Source organism: Mytilus edulis, chromosome 6 (genome assembly GCF_963676685.1).
Source record: "Mytilus edulis chromosome 6, xbMytEdul2.2, whole genome shotgun sequence".
NCBI lineage: Eukaryota > Metazoa > Mollusca > Bivalvia > Mytilida > Mytilidae > Mytilus > Mytilus edulis.
In genome coordinates, this window is record NC_092349.1 from 70,923,213 (window position 1) to 70,944,871 (window position 21,659).

General features: G+C 32.8%; 1 protein-coding gene across 8 annotated transcripts; it reads left to right on the plus strand.

Moving 5' to 3' along the window:
* The first annotated feature begins 15,053 nt into the window (after positions 1 to 15,053).
* Positions 15,054 to 20,167, plus strand: LOC139528307 (uncharacterized). 8 transcript variants are annotated; one of them, XM_071324221.1, is made up of 4 exons: positions 15,159 to 15,257; positions 15,731 to 15,821; positions 16,880 to 16,947; positions 17,635 to 20,167. In XM_071324221.1, exons 3-4 carry the CDS (start codon positions 16,945 to 16,947, stop codon positions 19,357 to 19,359), a joined length of 1,728 nt encoding a protein of 575 aa, XP_071180322.1. In that variant the 5' UTR covers positions 15,159 to 15,257; positions 15,731 to 15,821; positions 16,880 to 16,944; the 3' UTR covers positions 19,360 to 20,167. The 8 variants fall into 8 exon arrangements, with proteins under 8 accessions (XP_071180327.1, XP_071180320.1, XP_071180325.1 ...); XM_071324219.1 differs by lacking the exon at positions 15,731 to 15,821 and having other exon boundaries at positions 15,124 to 15,257; XM_071324224.1 differs by lacking the exon at positions 15,731 to 15,821 and having other exon boundaries at positions 15,136 to 15,257; positions 17,649 to 20,167.
* The last annotated feature ends 1,492 nt before the right edge of the window (positions 20,168 to 21,659 follow it).

Genomic DNA, 21,659 nt, shown 5'->3' on the forward strand with positions numbered 1-21,659 from the left:
AACGTATGATTAAACAATGAACGAATAAATTTGATCTGCGATATCTGAATACAAATGCACAGTTAATTAAATATTAGAGACAAACATTCATGACCAAAAAGCTAACAAACAAATTCAAAAACAGGACATGACTGAGAAATATTTAACCAATCAATGTTCACTTTAGAAAAAAACCGGTTTTTTAATAATCTTGAAGTTTATACAAATGTTGTAAGAATAAGTGAAGATATTACAAATAATCAAAGCTGGTGTACAGACAAGATCCGTATAAATAAAAAATGACAAAAAAGCATTATAAACAGTATCAACAGGTCGAATTAATATGATTGTTTTTATTTATTTTTATTAAAGACTGATTTTACAAGTTTTATGTACATTACTAGTATCCGGAAGTGAGATGTTCCTGTTATTCTTACAATTTGATTGGATAATTTGACAGTCAAGACACACGATGAAATCCGGGTACTCCTAGATAATAGCAATTGTTAATCGGGTTTTTACAGGGGATGTCCTTTTGACAAATAGATAACAATGTAAAAAAAAAACTATATGGACAGCGAAAATCACAAAATTATTGCTAAGTTTTTAGTTTTCTATGTTGTGTTTTGTGTACTATTGTTTGTCTGTTGATCTTTTTTCTTTTGTAGCCATAACATTAGTGTCATTTTCTGTAAGTATAGTGACTGGAAGGGGAAACATGTGATGTAACCATTTGTGTAGGTTAAAGAACAAATCAAATAAAACAGTTATAACTAATGTCTAAAAATATCGCAATTTGTGTATCCAACTTGTCTTCAATGTTTACAGTAACTGTAAATGGTTGAATGATCTATACTATAAACACCTTAGTTAGTTCCACGCTGAGAGTACATTTATGTAAAATCAAAATGTAATAGATAAAATGAACCAACAATTTAAATGCTATAAACAGTATGAATCAAGAAAGATGTGTGGTAAAGCAAATACAAAAGCCTAGCAAAGACACAAAATAAATCTTCCCAAAAAGTTTTACCGCGCTGAAGTACGTCCATTATTCATTTTTCATTTTTCAAAATTCAATTCAATGTTTTAAGTGATGAATAAAGAATAATGAAATAGTTTGTGTTTCACTATTCAAGTTGAAGCGGTGAATATTAAAATAAAAATCCAAAAATTGACTGACACTATAGCTATATCCCGTATTTCTAAATTCGTCACTTTGGTGTTAAATAACGAATATTTACATTATTATCAACACAAAAAAACACTCTTTAAATCTTTAATTGTATATATTGATTTAGTTTCGGAGGATAAACTAGTGGATTTTCCAACTATTTTAACAAAAAATCCTTGCTTAAATGCATTAACGACCTGAATACCAAAACATACATGTAGAAATTAAAATACTGTACGTTGTCTTTTTTTATTTTGCTATTCTCAAATCTCTGATTATAGATAAAGAACAAGTTAGTTGTGCAGCAATGGCCATTAGAGGGGTTACGGAGGACCTAAATGCCAAAATACGCGTGAAAATTAAGAAATAGCCAATTTTGAATAATGAAATGGATATTTTGAATAATGAAATGGATATTTTGAATAATGAAATGGACTTCTGTAACCCTTCAGCTCTAATTACAGATATACCTTATACCTCATTCGAAAGCTTATTATTAGAGGAACAAAAGGTATATAGCCAATATGTTCCGCAACGCATATAAGAGGAGTAACAAAGGACCTAAATATCAAAATACGCTTGAACATTAAGAAATAGCTTATTTTTAAGAATGGAATAGACAGCTGCAACCCGTCAGCCTCTAATCAAGGAAAACTTTATACACCAAATTAAAGCTAATTGATAGAGGAATAAACTGAGTATAAACTATATGTGCCGCAATGATCATTAGAGGGGTTACGGAGGACCTAAATGCCAAAATACGCGTGAAAATTAAGAAATAGCCAATTCTGAATAATGAAATGGATATTTGGAATAATGGAATGGATTGCTGCTACCCTTTAGCCCCTTATTATAGATATACCTTATACCTCATTCGAAAGCTTATTAAGAGAGGAACAAAAGGTATATAGCCAATATGTTCCGCAACGCATATTAGAGGAGTAACAGAGGACCTAAATATCAAAATACGCTTGAACATTAAGAAATAGCTTATTTTGAATAATGGAATAGACAGCTGCAACCCGTCAGCCTCTAATCAAGGAAAACTTTATACACCAAATTAAAGCTAATTGATAGAGGAATAAACTGAGTATAAACTATATGTGCCGCAATGATCATTAGAGGGGTTACGGAGGACCTAAATGCCAAAATACGCGTGAAAATTAAGAAATAGCCAATTCTGAATAATGAAATGGATATTTGGAATAATGGAATGGATTGCTGCTACCCTTTAGCCCCTTATTATAGATATACATTATACCTCATTCGAAAGCTTATTAAGAGAGGAACAAAAGGTATATATTCAATATGTTCCGCAACGCATATTAGAGGACATAAATATTGAAATACGCTTGAACATTAATTTATAGCTTATTTTGAATAATGGAATAGATTGCAGAGACGCTTTAGTCCCTAATCATAGATATACCGTATACCTCATTGGAAAGCTAATTAAGAAAGAAACAAAAGGTATATAGTCAATATGTTTCGCAACGCATATTAGAGGAGTACCTACGGACTTTTATATCGAAATACGCGTGAACATTTTAAGTAATAGACAATTTTGATTAATGAAATGGATATTTTGAATAATGGAATGAACTTCTGTAACCCTTCAGTCCTTAATTACAGATATACATTATACCTCCTTTGAAAGCTTATTAAGAGAAGCACAAAAGGTATATAGTGAGAAATAGCTTATTTTGAATAAGGGAATGGACTACTGCAAACCGTCAACTCCTAATTAAGGGAAAAAATATATACACCAAATGAAAGCTTATTGATAGAGACTAGACTCAAGCTGGCAGCCACTTTTAGCAGCCAATCAAAATAGCAGCCACTTTTTTTCCAGCAACCAATTTTGATGATATGTCTAAAAACCAAAAAACAGCATGAGACTTAAACGTTCCAAAAATCCCTAAATCTTAGTTTAACATAATTTAAAGGGACACTTGCTACGAGATATATAAAAAATCTAAAGTAAGATTTTTTTTGTTCAATCAGTAATGAAAATAAAATAATGAAATAATTAATTCGCTTTTAGCAGCCAAAATGGTTTAATTTTGTTAAATTAAGCTAAGAAACATTGATAATTAATTATTCACTTACAAGATACGCCTGAAATCGTTGTTTATCCCTTCAAGCTGTCGTAAATTCTCGTTGTCCTCGAAAATAAACCCTTATAACGTTGTGCACGATGTTCCTACAACACGACGTTACACTAAAAATGCTGCGTCAAAGAGGGTTTTTGACTTTGATTAATTTAACAAATTTTATTCGTTTTTTTTTATATGTTGTTGGTTGATTCTGGTTCTGTTCTTTTTGTGATATCATTTTATCATAAATTACTTTAAGTTGTGGAAATCGATTTAATAATGTTTACCTTTTAAGTTATTTCCCCTAAAATGCAGTGCTTACTGTCGCAAGTAATGTAGGAAGGAAAAATTGGACGGAAGTACATGTATACGGTTTCCATAAATAATGTGCAAAACTTTTATCATAGGATGTTTAACTTTCATGGTGCATATCATCTGTTATTGTAAAATTTCTATATCTTAATTCAACCCCAATACAAATATATCTTACACTCTGCAAGTAAATCGAAACATTTTTAACCTTGATTAATTTGAATAGAATTGTATTTTTCTTGGCACATAATTTATCGAAATACACCCCTTCCAATACTTGAATCTTGGCTTGAGAATTATTTTCCAAGTCTTCTAAAGTTGCTTGCTTAAATTGTTTAACTTCTGATATACATTTTAAAATAAAGTAATCTTCTCTTGAATTGTCCGTAAAAACGGCTAATATAATCCCGGGTTTTATTAATTCAATGAAACGGTTTCCGTCGCTGTTTTGGATTTGTCTTTCAATGACCTCAATTTCATGCACAAGTTAATATTGACGAAAAGTTCCGGCTTCGCTAGTACATGTAGTACAGGAATAACTTTCAGTTATAACATGAAAAGCAGGACAAATTGCAAGGTAAAACATTCCGTGGATTTGTATTAAGTCTTTTAATATAATTGGTGAATGCACCTTACCGAAGAGACTACTTTAAAAGATCTATTTCGAAGTCCTTCCGCAACATAAATTAAAATTCGCATTTTACATTTAGAGGATTGTCTTGGTGTTTCCAATAAACGATCAATAAAAATGGCAACATTTAACCTATGTCGAATCTATGTCCCGGTCGGAGTCTATACATGTAGCAACATGCACTATTCTTTTTTTTTCGACAGCCATCAACATCTTTTTCCAAATTTCACCAAACGATTTGTTTAATTATCATGAACATTTAAATGAAACTTTAGGACATGTAACGTCGTAAATTAGCGTTTTTCGGATTTTTCGACGTTTTTCGACGTTTGGACAAAATGGCTACCGTTTTGTAATGTGTTGAAAAAATTTATTCCTTAAAGACCCAAATATGTAGTTAATAAGAAAAGAATTTTGGCATTTTGTACTCTTCGTGTATCTAACTTTTGTTTTGATCAATTATAAATAACTTATTGAAATATCAGTTTAAAAATACGCGTTAACTGCTTTGAAAAATGAAATATCAACTTGGACAAAATGGCTACCGCTTGAAAAACGTCTGTGTAGAGAAGATTTTATAGAATCTGCAATATTTGAACTCACGAACAATGAGGTAAATATTTGTACTTTTGGTAGATGTTGTTATTGTCTTACTCTTTTTATTCGTTTTCCGATATATCTACTTATAAAATTCACTTTCAGTCGTTAAGTTACCGAAAAACGTCGTTGGACATTTTTCTTATTCAAGCTTAATATGCGGTCACCGAGTCAAATGAAATTTGGCAAAATAACGGCTTTAACGCCACAAAGAACCGACACATACCGTTGTTCCTGCCAAGTTTCCAAAATATCAGAGAATAAGAAATATGATCACTATACATAAGAGTCAAAACCGTTTTTCATAAATGTAACGTTGGACATCCGTTTTTTTCACATAGCTTTGTTATTTTAATCCTCAAATATACTAGATATTACTTAGTATATGATCAAGAGCTATAAAAACATAATTTAAAACATACATTGAATTTGTTTTATAGTGGTTCGTGTTTGCTAACATTTTTATTTTGTTTGCGGAGGAAATTTCGAAGATTGTGTTACAAATCCTAGGGGTTGTAGGAACAGTGTGCGTAATACCCTAGTCCCACTAGGCCACGATCGCACTACGATCTGTGAATAAAATGCAAATTTTGATGATCGTAGTGCGATCGTGTAGATCGCAGTAAGGTCGTATCACGGTCGTGGTGAGGTCTTCAAGATCGTGAAGAGCGTGGCCAACTTTGAACATGTTCAAAACAATCGTGGTGCGGTCGTGGCGAAATCAGGTCGTAGTAGAAGCGTAGTGAGAGCGTACTAAGATCGTAGTAAGATCGCAAAGGTCGCTGAACAATCGTAGCGAGAGCGTAGCGAAAGCGTGGTTTTATTCGGAGAGACTGCGCTACGATCGCACAGCGACGTTATTACGACCTCACTACGACCATCACGTTCTCACTGCGACCCAACTACGCTTCTACTACGACTATACCACGCTGTTCACGACCATAGTACGATTCTAGCACGCCCTTGCCGTCCTCATCACGCTCTTCTTACGACCTGACTACGTTCACACTACGACCATCATTCTCTTTGTCATTTTCACATTAAATATATAAAAAAAAGCGCCCTAGATTTTGTTTGTTTGAATGTAATTATCCATTTGCTCTAACGGCTAAACCATGCTTCTCGTTTTTATATAGATTAGACCGTTGGTTTTCCCGTTTAAATGGTTTAACACTAGTAATATTTTGGGTCCTTTATAACGTGCTGATTGATGTGAGCCAAGGCTCCGTGTTGAAGGCCATACCTTGGCCTATAATGGTTTACTTTTATAAATTGTTACTTGGATGGAGAGTTGTCTCATTGGCACTCATACCACATCTTCCTATATATATTGATACATCTATGTCATCTCTGCTATCGTTCACTAAAATATCGTCATTGAGCTTTATGGACCAGCAATAGGTTGTAATTTAGGTTGGATTGGTCGGTCCGACATCTCTGCTTGATCAGGATTCGTTACTTTGCTCCCTCTGCCTCTACATCAACTCCTACCACCATGCCCACGTGTTCTGGTAGATGTTGGTGGCATGACTGTATTGTTTCCGAGAAATCTACGATTTAATCAGAAATAGAAGGAATTGAACTGTATTGATATGGAACACGATGTTGACGTTATTGCTGAGAACGTAGTAAGATCGTGCTATGAACGTAGTAAAATCGTGGTAAGAACGTGTTATAATCGCAGTAAGATCATGTTGCAATCGGATAACTCGTGGTATGGTCGTAGTGAGAACGTGAAAAGCGTAGAAAGATCTTGATAAGCGTAATGAGGTCGCAGAATAAGCGCGGTGAGAACGTGGTATAATCGTAGCGGGATCTTTGTAGAAGCGTAGAGAGGACGTAGTAGCATCGTGAAAGCAACGAAAATTTACATTTTCATACCGCTCATACTGCGACCTCACCACGATCTAAATTTATTTTAGATCGCGGTGAGCGTGGTGCGATCGTGGTCTAGTGGGACTGGGGCTTAACGTTTTATATAAGTTGAATATTTGTCTTTTTTTATATATAATTTTTTCAATAAAGCGACATCAAAGATTCATCAAAGATGTAATCTAATAAATATATAAAACAAAAACCGATCACTCCAGAAACATTTAGAAAAATAAATATAAATATTTATGGAAAGCCCCAAAAAATGTAGTGTATAGTGAAAACCTACTGGATACTGCTTAGATGACTGTGAGACATCCCCCACCCCTGGTTCTGCAATGTCCAAAATTCGACGATATTATAAGACTGTAATATATAAAATTTATACCAAATGGATGTAGAAGATACAAATGTGAGTGAAAGGGAACTTGGTTTCTGGGTATTTAAATTACCGTAAAGGGCAACTTTGAACCTCTGTGCTTGCCAGACGGGCCCAGATCCCAGAAAAATATTTAAGTGGGGAAAAGCCTGGGAGAATACCTTTGAAATGAGCTAGGTTCACTTCGGAACTTTGCTGTAGGGATATGCCGAACAGTATCGAATGTGTGGTTGGAATGGAAAATACGTAAATGGGCAACTTTGAACCTCTATAGAGGCTAGACGGGCCCGGACCCCAGAGAAAAATTTGGTGTATACATTTTGCCTTGACTAGGTTTGACAGATTGCAGCAGTCCATTCCATTATTCAAAATAAGCTATTTCTTAATGTTCAAGCGTATTTCGATATAGATCCTTCGTTACTCCTCTAATATGCGTTGCGGAACATATTGACTAAATACCGTTTGTTCCTGTCTTAATAAGCTTTCGAATAAGGTATGAAGTATATCTATGATTAGGGGCTGACGGGTTGTAACAGTCTACTCCATTATTCAAAATATCCATTTCATTATTTAAAATGGGCTATTTCTTAATTTTCACGCATATTTTGGCATTTAGGTCCTCCGTAACCGCTCTTATGGTCATTGCTGCACAATCGACTTGTTATATCTATAATTAAAGGATGAAGAATAGCAAAGGTCCAGTGAAAATTAAAAATAAGACCACGTAGAATATTTCAATTTTGATATATATGTTTTGATATTCAGGTCGTCCATACATTGAACCAAGGATTTTCTGTTTAATATAGTTAGGAAAACCCACTAGTTTATCCTCCGAAACTAGGAACTAGATAAATCAATTTGAAATTTAAAGAGTGTTTTTATTTATTTTTTCTGATATTAATTTGAATATTTGTTAGAGAACACCAAAAATACGAATCTAGAAATACGAGATATAGCTATAGTGTCACAGTCATTTCTTTAATTTTTATTTCACTATTCACCGCTTCAAATTGAATAATGAAACATAACTATTTCACTTTTCATTATTCATCACTTTACATTGAATAGTGAATAATGAACTATTTAATTATTAATTATTGAATTTTGAATAATGAAAAATAAATAATGGACGTACCTCAGCGCAATAAAAGTTTTAATGAACACATTTCGAAGCATTTTGTTTTATAGAAGATATTATCAAAATTGCATATATATGTGTACTAGCTATACCATTGTCCTCCATATAATGTGGTCAAGTTAATTTAATATTACAATTTCTTATTGCATCTGTACATCAAACAATATAATTTGAATATTATGACTAGAACATTAACAAGTTCATACTCGAAACATGAACTTAAGGAAAAGCTGAGAGAAATACAACATACAAAGCTGCTAACTTTAAATGGCGAATAAAAGCAGGAAAGAAAACAATTACATTTCAAACATCGTAACATGAAACTTTTTATAGAATGAACATCTCTAGGATAATGTGTAACAGTTTTGAACGACAACACGAAAAAAAATAAGGAAAACAGAATGCATCAACCAGTTTATGCTTTTCTGGCTTAGCTTCCATGAGATGGGATAACTGACAATTGTGTACAGAAAATGCACAAAACAGTCGAGCAAAATAGAAAAAAATGCAATACTTGTCTTAATTTAACTAAAATGTATCCATCAAAGAAATGAAATCATGATAAGATATCTGGTATTGACCAAAACCAAAACAGAAAATTGCTTTTGACATCATTACCCCGGAGAAAGACAGTGATAAATCTATAGCCTGTTTAAAGAACATAATAAAATCTGACTCTGCACATATCAAACGAAATATTGATCAAAATATCTATAAAACATGATGGACGATCTTTTTCTTTGACGCCGAAACGTCCAATGAAATTGTACAAATTTGATGTGTGTATTTACTTCGCCATGACAATCCCAATCTCAATTAGGAAATTCATTTCTTTCCGAAAGAATTATTTTTCATCGTTGTACAAAAAGATGATATCTTTGGTAGTATTGATATATTTTTGGCACTTTTGAGAGGAAATTAAAGACTTTTCTTATGATTCATCTTGTTGGCTATAATTCACTACTGCTTGTTGCTGTGAAAGGTCAAACGGGTCACTGGTTATCAAAAGAATATTGTAACTAACTTTCAACATCGGTAGCATGAACAATGATTAACATGGAAAGGAACTTTCAGCAAATAACGAATCACCAAGAATATAGCTCGCTTTGAAGAGTATTGAATGAGTTATAGGAAAGACGAACCTTGATTAGTGTTAATTAATATTTCTTTCGTTAATGCGCCATTTTGTAAGTGGTTTTCCTAATGTTTCTATTTTTTGTGCTTTTTTCAATATGCATACGCTTGATTGCAAATACTATATGATGATTTGACCAACCAATCTATGTCTGGATTAATGAAGTATAGTGTGCTTTATTTTTGAAAATGACACATTTGTACCAATTTTTAAGGATAAATCACCGATAATTTTTTTTCAACTAGATAATATGCAGCCAAAAATTGCCGGTTTTGTCAAAAATGGAGAAAATTCTATTTCTAAAATGGTTTTACTCAAATCCATTTGCGTTTTTTTTTAATCATATGTTTAAATTTATTAGGAAAAAATAGCTTGTATTCAAATTGTCGTAACAATATCACCGTGGGATACAATGAAAAAACTGTATCGGATGTCCTGAATGTTACAAATCTATACTAGGTATAATATATTTTTGTTCACACATCGTTGTCAATATAAAAATTCGTAAGGGTTCCACGGAACCCAATGTCTCGCCTACTTTTGCTGTTAATTGCAGACTCAACAAAAATGAGGAAAAACATCAATAAAAATTTCCCTCTCGATACTGTCGTTTGATTGAAAGAAGCTTCCAAGTTTGGTAAAAAATCCAGGATAGTTTATGAATCTAATAAATGTTTTATAAACTTTAACTGCAGACTGTATGCAATGTTAACTGGAAGAAAAACTAAGTCCATTTATAAGTAAAATACGGAAAAAGTGAATTTTTTTTTCACAAAATTTACTTCTGAATAATATCTTATGATCAGAAACAAGCTTATGTCTAAGTTTGGTAGAAATCCAGGATAGTTTAAGAACATTATAAAAATTTTAAAAACTTAAACCACAGAGAGTGAATGTTTTGTTTCTGGCCAAAAAAATAAGTCCATTTATAAGTAAAATACGGAAAAGTGGAAATTTATTTTTACAAAATTTTCTTCTTGATACTATCTTATGATCATAAACAAGCTTCTGTCCAAGTTTGGTACAAATCAAGGATAGTTTATGAAAGTTATTAAAATTTTAAAAACTTTAACCACAGAGTGAATGTAATGTTTCCTCGCAGAAAAACTAAGTCCATTTATAAGTAAAATACGGAAAAAATGGAATTTTATTTTTACAAAATTTACTTCTGGATACTTTCTTATGATCATAAACAAGCTTCTGTCCAAGTTTGGTAGAAATTCAGTATAGTTTAAGAAAGTTATTAAAATTTCAAAAACTTTAACCACAGAGTGAATATTTGTGGACGCCGCCGACGACGACGCCGACGACGACGGAATGTAGGATCGCTTAGTCTCGCTTTTTCGACTAAAGTCGAAGGCTCGACAAAAATCGTAATATTTTATGCGACTGTCATACACGTGAGAGGTTTAGCTAGCTATAAAACCAAGTTTAATCCACCATTCCCTAAATAAGAAAATGCCTGTACCAAGTCAGGAATATTACAATTGGTATCCATTCGTATGATGTGTTTGGGCTTTTGGTTTTGCCATTTACTTAGGGATTTTCCGTTTAGAATTTTCCGCGGAGTTCGGTATTTTTGTAATTTTACTTTTAAGATGCATAGACGTATCCAGATGTTTAGTACCCATATATAAGTTTTGTAAATTTCATATTTGTGGAATCAAATGAATTAAACATCTGTTTGATTTTTGTCAGTACATAAAACAATTGGGTTTTATTTTGTATTGTTAAATGTGTTTTATTTTTTAACTGATTTTCCCAACATATGTATAGATCTCTTCAATGTTGAAAAAAACGTGTTGAAGTTTTTTAAGTTTTACTGTAACAAAACTATTGGGGTTATTTTCTATTTACTCCTTACTTGTTTTTTTTAACCAATTAGTTTTCTTTCTTTGATAAAAAAAAAAAATAGAACTAAAAAATAAGGCTCACACGTCGTAACATAGATTTCACATTTTTATACAATAACTTCTGATATCTAGGTAACGATAGGGTTTTTCTACGCAAGATTAAACGGAATATTTTCTTGAACGTATATAAATATATAAGAAGTAAAAAAGGGCGGAAGTTTACTAAGTTAAGATCACCATCATATTCCTTTTAATTTCCCAACTAAACTAAAAGGACTATGCGATATTTTCGGGTGCCAAACCCTCTTCTAACCTAGACTATGGTGTAACACTGTAGCATAATAAAGTTAACTAACACTATAAATCAGTTGCAACTGGCAAAATTAATCAGATCGGAACAAAACATACACAGAAAATGGCAAAACTAATCAGATCGGAACAAAAAGTACACAGAAAATGGCAAAACTAATCAGATCGGAACAAAAAATACACAGAAAATGGCAAAACTAATCAGATCAGAACAAAAAGTACACAGAAAATGGCAAAACTAATCAGATTGGAACAAAAAGTACACAGAAAATGGCAAAACTAATCAGATCGGAACAAAAAATACACAGAAAACAGATTAACTTAGCTGTATTTGGCAAAACTTTTAGGAATTTTTGGTTCTCAATGCATGCTCTTCAACGTCGTAATTTATCTGGCATTTTGAACTTTTTTACATTCGAGCGTCACTGATGAGTCTTTTGTAGACGAACTGCGCGTCTGGCCCAAATAAAAACTTTCAATCCTGGTTTCTATGATGAGTTTAGTTACAAATTTTCAACTAAAAACAACAGTACTATACCGCTGTTCAATAGTCATAAATGGGTTAAACGAAAAATAATTAGAGTTTAAAAATTCAAATTATCTTATAATATTGAACCTACAAGCATAGTTTTTCCACATTCAAATGACGATTTGTATTTTACAATTAAAGATTTAAGAAGATTTTGGTGTTTTGATCTTTATAAATGATGATTTCTTCCTTTCCCGACAAAAATTGTACGCTAAACTAAAAAACTTTTCGAGTATTAAGATATATCTACAAGTGATTTCTTTATAACAATTTCAAGAAGGAAAGTGATTTGTGATACATTATAGAGCCCCGAAAAAGTATATGGCATCGACCTGTCAAAAAACTACAAATAATTAAGTCTTTCCACTTTTCTGTGGAAAGACTTATTGTTTTTCTTCTGATTATTATTATTTTTTTTTCCGCCACATTCTGAAATTTTTGTTTCGCAATATGTCGCTTAGATATTTTGCATAATTTATCGTATAGTTTATACGGTTTTAAATCTCACCCTGCTAAGACGAACAATTTTCTTTGTAAGAGTTATCTCCCTATTCACTGTTTATCATCTGTGTGCATCTCCTTTGTAACAGAAAAAGATAGCGACAAAATTCCTTTTACAAATTGTTCGTTATATCCTCAGCAATTTTTGGCTAATTTGGATCGAAGCGATTCGATGACATTTTATAGGAGTTATCTACCTTTACAAAATAAATTTGTCGGTATGTTTTTTTTAACTCATAAACAGTTAACTGTATAACCCTGGAATGTTTTTGTTTGTGGCCCCTAGGTCCTAACTTAGAAAATGAGGTCAAGGTCAAAGGTCAAGGTCAAGTTCTCAATTGTGACTTTTCCTTGTTTTTGCATTTTCTCTGACACTTTGAAAGATACATATAAAAGAACAAGTGCAAAATGTCTGCTTTATTGTAATGAAGATATGCTACATTTAGTCTTATACAATTTAATGGCATCTTATAGGAGTTGGTGCCCCTGAAATGTCATGATATGAGGTTATTTGATTATAACTTCAACTAAGTTCATTATAAAAGCATTTGACCTTTTACAAAAGGTAAGTTGACAAATGACCTTGAAAAATGACTACCGGAAGTGACCTTGAGAAAACCGGAAGTAGACTTTTTTGCAATTTTTACATTAAAAAGTACTCAGAATCCATATATTTTGTTATATAGATACATAAACTGATTACTGACGACTAAAAACGACTTCCAACAAACCGGAAGTGACCAATTATCTCCCATTCTACATACAAAAGTATATAAAAACTATATATTTTTGGAATCAGTGTGAAAGAAGCTATCATATGAGACCGGAAGTGACATTAATTTCACCGGAAGTAGCATATTATTTGCCTTATATCACTCAAAAATATATTTAAACCATTATTAATCGCATCAGTATGAAGAAACTACCTTCTTATCATAACTTCTTTGGTGTGGAAAGACTTTCAATTGTTCTCTGAACAATTGGTTTTTAATTGATCTTATTTTTTTTTAGAAAACAATTGTATTCTCCAGAACACTCAATCAGACGTCGTAGAAAAGTTTGTTGCAATTGTTACAAATATCACGAATTGTACGTTTGAAACCCAAATTCCAAGACGTTTCAATAATTCAGTACAACAAAATATGTACGTAAAATCAAGTTTTGCTTAGTCTTTGTCGGGAAAAGGGAGACAATTCCAATGTAATAGCTGATGATTACTGAATATACTTTGTGTTGAAAAAAAAATTCTTTTCGCACTTCGTTAGTTTTCACTCACAATCTCATACAAAGCAATAATATCTTTTGATGTTGTCTTGCAATTATTTCCATGGAACCTTTTGTGATTGTCTTGGCTTTTAATTAACTAAATCTGTAACGAGAAGTTACTTATTGGTACAATCGAAACAGTATGATGTTTGGCTCAAGTCAACGAGACACCAAAGAGTACTCCGGGATCAAACTAGAATGTATATAGAGGTAGTATTGTTGAACACTGTGTATCGATCTGATTGTTTTCTATTAACAGTAGTAGTTGTCTTTCTTACTAGATCAATTTTTATTTAGAATAGAAACAAGAATGTGTCCTCAGTACACGAATGCCCCACTCGCACTATCATTTTCCATGTTCAGTTGACCGTGAAATTGGGTTAAAAACTCTAATTTGGCATTAAAATTAGAAAGATCATATCATAGGGGACATGCGTACTAAGTTTGAAGTCGATTGGACTTAAACTTCATCAAAAACTACCTTGACCAAAAACTTTAACCTGAAGCGGGACAGACGGACGGACGAACGAACGGACGGACGGACGCACAGACCAGAAAACATAATGCCCCTCTACTATCGTAGGTGGGGCATAAAAATATATCGTAAAACTTATGAATGACCTCAAACTATTTATCTTAGGTCTTCTCGTTACACAATAAAGGAATTTATCATTATTAGTTTAAACATATTTTATTTGCTGAATTAAAGCAAAATGGATTAGACACAAGTAAATCATACTTATGAAGTCTTTTCCATAATACAATATAAAGTTACAATAATAGTATAATATAATGGACATGCATATTAAACAAACAGTTTATACAATATAATACTAGCTTTCATAGGTGAACAAAGAGGAGACAAAGTAAAAAAGGAAAAAGAAAGTTTGAAAAATCGTATACTTCTGTGACGATGACTTGTGGATTGATGGCAACGATGACGTCCTGTGTCAGCAATAATAATAAGAAATACGTGCAGGTCATATTTTACTTATAGAAAGGAACAATATTTATAGCAATGAATCATTAATCAAAGTGAAATTCTATATTTGAAAACCGTAAACCGTAGCTAAAACTATCTTTTGAGGTTCAGTCAACATTTTCATGCAGTTCAAGTCCACAGGTACCAAGCGACTTTAATACCCTAATTTGCATTTGCCCTCTAGATTGGAATCCGTTTTTAAAACTTTTGTAATCCTCTATAAGTTCTTTGCTATTTATAAATATAACGTCAATATTCAGGTTTTTAAAAACACTAAAAATAGATCATTATTTACATTATAGGAAAATTCCTTATAATTAAAGAACGTATTTAGAGCATTTAAAAGAATATCCGAATCCCAAAATATAACACATGTAATGAAGGAATGTGGAATTCCCAATAACTATTGCTTTGACGATACAACGCATGTCCAGGGGATCTCTTAAATGTAAAGTGCTTTACTCAGTAGCTTTCGATTTGAAAATAGCAGATTGAAGGTCTATGGTAAGTACGGAATGTTATATATGGTCATAATAAACGTCTTTATTTTTTTCATTTAGATTAAACAAACAAACAAATATATATGTTTTTGTTTTTTTCTATTGGATGTAGGATAAGATAAGTTTTGATTTTTTTTCGATCAGATCATTGCATTTTTAAAATTTTGTGATCTTTGTTACTTTACAAAAAAAATAAAAAAATAAATAAAAAACAACCAAAGGGACAACAAAAATATTTGTATTCGAGGAAATTTTTCCCAAAAAAGTCGATTTTACAAAAAAACTTACGACTAAGATTAATCGTAAGTCATAAACAATTCAGTATACTTAATTCAATCTTAGTCGTAAGTTTTTTTGTGAAATCGACCCCAGTAGTTTCGTCAATGTCGAAAGTTAACTGTTTTGAATAGTTTCTAGCAGAAACATTATTATTCTCAGGCAAAGTTGGCTTTAAATGAATTTGGCTATTTATTTTAGGTATTTTTGACATATAGCTCTTCTGACAACGGTTTCGGTACTTATACATCTTCGGATTTCAAATGTTTGGCTTTGAGCGTTCCTGATGAAGGTAAATTCAGAAAAGCTCTTCGGACGCATGAAATTATTAAACGTGTTGTTTTCAATTTTTCACATTAAATATAAGTGTGTTAAATTAAAACTGGAATGTTCATCTTGAGTATCATTTTGAGTTGTTTCCCTTTACCTGTGAAATGGTTTAATATGTTGAAAGCATCCAAACAATTTGTATTATCTTTCATTCATATTTTGATAATATAGTACACATCCCTATAATAAAGTAAGGTAAAGTCGGTTACCAGAACACCGTCTTAATTTACATTGCTAACATTTTACTTCTTTCTACTTAGAAAATTAATAGATGTGTATGTAATTTTGAATTCCGACTTGTGTTCCGCTTTTGTAACGTCTATCTCTTTTTTCATAATTTGAGACATAATATATATTATACACACATACTTACATGTATATGTATCTGTTACAACGTTTTTTAAAGTCTTTCACATTTTATGTAACCTATAATGCGACTTAAATATAAATATAACGTCAATCTTCAGGTTTTTAAAACGCTAAAAATAGATCATTATTTACATGATAGGAAAATTCCTTATAATTAAAGGACAAATTTAGAGCATTTAACCAAATATAAGTTCAAACAATATCCGAATCCCAAGATATATCACATGTAATGACGGAAAGTGGAATTCCCAGTAAATATTGCTTTTAGTATACGACATATGTGCAGATATCTCCTAAACGTAAATTGCTTTTAGCCATAAGTTTTCGATTTGAAAACAGCAGGTTTGAAGGTGTATAAGGGTAAGTACGTAAAGTTAATATATTTGGTCATATAACAACCTATTTTTTTTAAAACACATTTGTGTTTTTATGCATATATATTGATTTAGAAAATAGCTGATTATTAAAGACTCTTATCCTATTAGATTAAACAACCTCCAACTCACCTACACATAATTATACATGTCTGTTCTACCTACAAATTGATCATTGCGTCTTTACAAAAATAAATAGCAAAATAAAAAAAGCACTACCAAAGCGTCATCCTTAAATATTTTTAATATTCATTTTTCCCTTTTCTTTTGACTACAGTGAGACCAGAAGTGTTCTGAAGACATACGAGGAAAACATTTCAAGAATTCAAAGTGAAAAAAAGAATGGTAATTTTGTCAGAAATCTACCTGTTTTTAAACTATTATAGCTTCTAGCTGAAATATTATTATTCTCATTCAATATAAGTGTTTCACTTTCATTTTGTTATATCTAAGATTGGAAAGTTAGTTTCCGTTTCGTTGCATGCATGAGTTGTTCCCCGATCAGATGGTTAAATTTGTTGAAAGTTTTCAAACCTTTTCTATCAACTCTTTAGTAATGCGGTACACACGTGTCCTCTATAATAAAGAAATGTTGAATCCTATTTTTCGGGTTACCAAACCACCTTCTTAATTTACATTGTGCTAAGAAAATATCTTAATTGATGTGTATTGTATTTTGAATAGACAACTTTTGAGTTCGTTGCATTTCCGTCAAAAACTCTGGTTTTAGTGAACACCATTCGTGCGTTTAAGGGCGTGGTCACTTGCGTTCCCGCGTTAAGCGTTGGTTGAAAACATGATAATGCTATGCAAACTAAATTCTTATAATTGATAATCAGAACTGAATCATTAGGGAATAGTGATGTAGTACTTACGGAAAAATATTATTTCTAGTTAATACTGCATAATGACGATCACAAAGACACTTGATCGATACATTTTGGAAAAAAGGAATACAGGCGATCCCCTCTATCTGATAAAGACGTCACAAAGGCGCACAAAATTTACGAACTTTTCCGTTTATCTTTTCAGAGTAATATGCTGAGTGATAATAAGGATGTCTCGAAACAGCGAGAGTCCTTTTATAAAACGTTAGAGGACCAAAACAAAGATGTTCCGAACGATGCCCGACAGCGCCGATACTGCAAATACATCACAAACTTTGCATCTCATTTAGGTAAGGAAAAATGTATGGTGGTTGGGAGCACTACAGAAGGAACCAGACTGCGGTCAAACATAAATGAGGGAGATTTTGATTACCTGATTATATCAGGAGTATCCATACCCGTAGACGCGTTGGAACATAGAGAGGATCTACCGTGTTTTGTCCACATAAGAGGTGACAAAATTCAACATTCATTTTCTCACAATTTGGTAGACGGGAAATACCTGCCCAGTCGTATTCTAAAGGAGGTCGACAGAGATGCTTTTAAAATAATGAGAGGTCTATTCCATGTCCTTACAGTACCACGTGTTACCAAGGGGAGACAAACTCTTCACGCCGAATTCAACCGTGAAGCTAAACCTGGCATGTGTACAGAACATTATGCTGGCTTCGAGGTAGTTGGTGATGATTTAACTCCCAGTATGAGATCTCGCCTTACCGACCTTCTCAAGATGCTTGGTGAGACAACACAAAACGACATATTTAGTACAACAATAGGACAGATCCTTGTAGGGTTAATAGTTGCCTCAGACGGCGATCCGGAGTGTTCTCAGCCGAAAAGAAGAAAACAGGACACTGAGTCCACCGACGATACACCAAACGAAAAAGTATGCCGGGTTAAATTCAACTACAAATCAAGCAAAGATTTTATTGCTGCATTCCCTATTGATGGAAAGCTTACATGTCTGGAAGAATGGGAATGTAGAATTCTGAATAGCGACAAAGTATTTTGGCCGAGCTCCGAAGCTGTTGATAAAATCTGTCAGTCGGAGGTGTACGTTGTAGCCAAGCCGGCAATTGTTGACCCATGTACCGGTATTGACTTTTGCCTCGGGTTCAACCAAGCTGAAATGATCTTAGCTTCTGGTCTCAGCTCTGATCAAAGATTGTGTGTCCTGCTTCTTAAAGCTCTTCAGAAAGGTTATCTTAAAAAGTACTCTTCAATACTTACAACGTTTCACTGGAAAACTGCCTTTTACCACAAATGCGAACAAATTGATCCAGGTTTCTTTGATCGTTATTCGACTATATTGATTGCCCTTGAAAATGTATTGTCCTACATGATAGATTGCTTGGAGAGAAAATATCTGAAGCATTATTTCATAGAGAGCAATTTAATAGCCCATATAACTGAAACAGAAGCCAAAGAAATCCGAGAGAAGATTAAAGAAATTAAAGTAGACCCAGAAGCAGCGCTCAAAGTGTATTTCGATATGAATAAAGAATGCGAAAGTTCAAAACAAGAAGAAGAGATTTCTATGAAAGAAATGGAAGAATTGAAGAAATGTAAATTTGATACTGCAATAAGAATACCAAAAGTAATAACCATGATGTCAGATTTGCAGAAAGAAGCCAGTGACGGTTCTAAACTCACAAAAGCTATTTTTGATACCTTATTTATGGTAATTGAGGAGGAGACAGATATTCCATTAAAACGACCAGATACCCCAAAGAACCCGATTGACTTCATAAAAGAAGGTGTCAGACATAAGGCAACAAAATATAACACGCGAGAGGAAGAGAAGAAGGCCCTAGATAAGGTCAGGGCTGCTGGGTTTTCCGCACTTGGTTCAATTTTTGGTTTAAAGTGATGGTAAACGTGCTAGATGCTGTCTCTACTGCAGTTAAAGGTCGACTTACCTTTATTATGTTTATATGACTCTTAGATGGAACTCATGGCACTCAAAGCGCTTGTCTATCGTGTATGATTGTAAGTGAATGTAAATAGTTGGTTTCTTTTTTTTTATTTGTAGTTTAATTGTATGTAAAATATGTTAGATGTATAGCCTGTTATTGTTATTGTCTTCATTTTGGACTACTGAGTTTGAATTGAAGCACAAAATCTGAAATGATAGCACTGTTTTGTTGCTTTTCTTTTGTTGAATGCAAGTACAAGTATTCTCTTGCGACCTTAAATGCTCTTGTATTTTCCTTGTTTATTTGCAATTTGTGATATTGAAATGATTTTGTATAACTATATATTTATCTAGTTAAGATAAGAAACCAGTAAGGTACTCATATTTTAATAATGAACGATGATGTCATATAAAGGGTATTGTTTCCCGCAATTGACAATAATATAATATCTTTATTGTGGTATTTCGTTTTAAATTAAGTTCGCTAAACGGGTTAATTTGACAAATATGTACCTAGATTAACCTAATCATTTATATCACAATTTTGTTTTCCCTTTTCGGTACCTTTTGTTTTAAATAGTTTGGAAGTAATTGTAGTTTACTTTAATCCCTATACTCGAATATATAATTTATTTTATATTCAACTTTTTTTATATTTTATGTTTTTTTACAAATGTAATTTACCATAAACGTTTTGTGAAATTTCATTGTATATTTAGTGTGTGTCAGTTTTACAAATAAATAGCCTGTCTGTGTATACCTATTTTTGATATTACACTTTTCCTTCTTTTTTTGTACGAATATTCTTTTCATACTTAGTAATCCACCAAAAAAATACTGGATTTGATCTGAACAATTCGAATGTAGAAACATCTGGAGATCGTCACACGACATTCAACAGTTTATGTAAGCCATTGTCTTCAAATAATATATATAAATTATCAAGGATAATTAACGAAAAAGAGATAATACCGACTGATAATTATCATCATAAAAAATTCATGAAAATTCCTACCATATTCAAAAGTTTGCTCATCGATGAATGATTTTTCCGATGATCGAAGGTTTCTCATCGCGATAATTGGCGGGAAATTTAAAAGAGTGATGAAAGATACCAGAGGGACGGTTAAACTGATAAATCGAAAATAAACAGACAACGCCATGGCTAAAAATGAAAAAAAAAGACAAACAGACAAACAATAGTACACATGGCATAACATAGAAAACTAAGGAATAAGCAAAACGAACCCCGACAAAATCTGGGGGTGATCTCAAGTGCTCTGGAAGGGTAAGCAGATCCTGCTCCACATGTGTCATCCGTCGTGTTGCTCATGTTATAAAAAATCCGGTAAATAGTCTTATTCGGTAGGTCACCTTCATGAAAGGGAAGGGGATTATAGCTACTACGTAAGGAATATATCCGAAATCATCTGTGAAGCAGTTATTCCATAACGGCCAACCAACTCATGGTGGCGTCCGTAAAATTTACGAAGGGAGAATTTCAACTTCCCCTTTTGGAACTCTTGGTTTAATAGCTTTCACGTGAGCCGCTATCCTCTATCAAGAAAATCATGATAGGAAATGTCACTAAAATTGACAGTCATATTTAGGACATACAATATTCCTTTCAAAAATCCACCGATGTACAAATTGTAGTTATTGCTAGAGTTCTCTTAGAGAAGGGCGGAAGATAACAGAGGGATATTAAAACTGAAAAATCGAAAATAAACTGAAAACGCCATGGTTTAATAATAAACAGCTACGCCATGAGCGCATGATACGCCCGACGTCTGTTGTGGAAGTTTAATGCAATAATCATAGGAGGGGGGGGGGGGAGCTGACTGACCTAAGGGGGCGCTCCAGTCATGCTTCAATGATTCCCTATATAATCAACCAAATTTTTCCCAAGAAAGAGGAGCCCGCCCCCCAGCCTGGATCCGCCTATGGCTACTGAGAAAGTTTCAAGCAATAACCATATATTGTTTTTGAGATACAGCGAGACATGTGACCCCCCGCCTTTTTTTTTTTACAAAAAACTAAATATCACTCAAATAAAATTTTGAATCAAAACCAAAAAGTATACAGATCTTTAGATTAATATAACAAAGAAGTGTGTAAAGTTTTAAGCAATAATCATAAATTGTTTTTGAGATACGGCGATGTAAAAAAAACCTCCTCCTTTTTTACAAAATACTCAAGGTACCAGTCTTGTATTACAACTCCAGTTTCCAGTTTCAAAACATTGAGGGAAACAA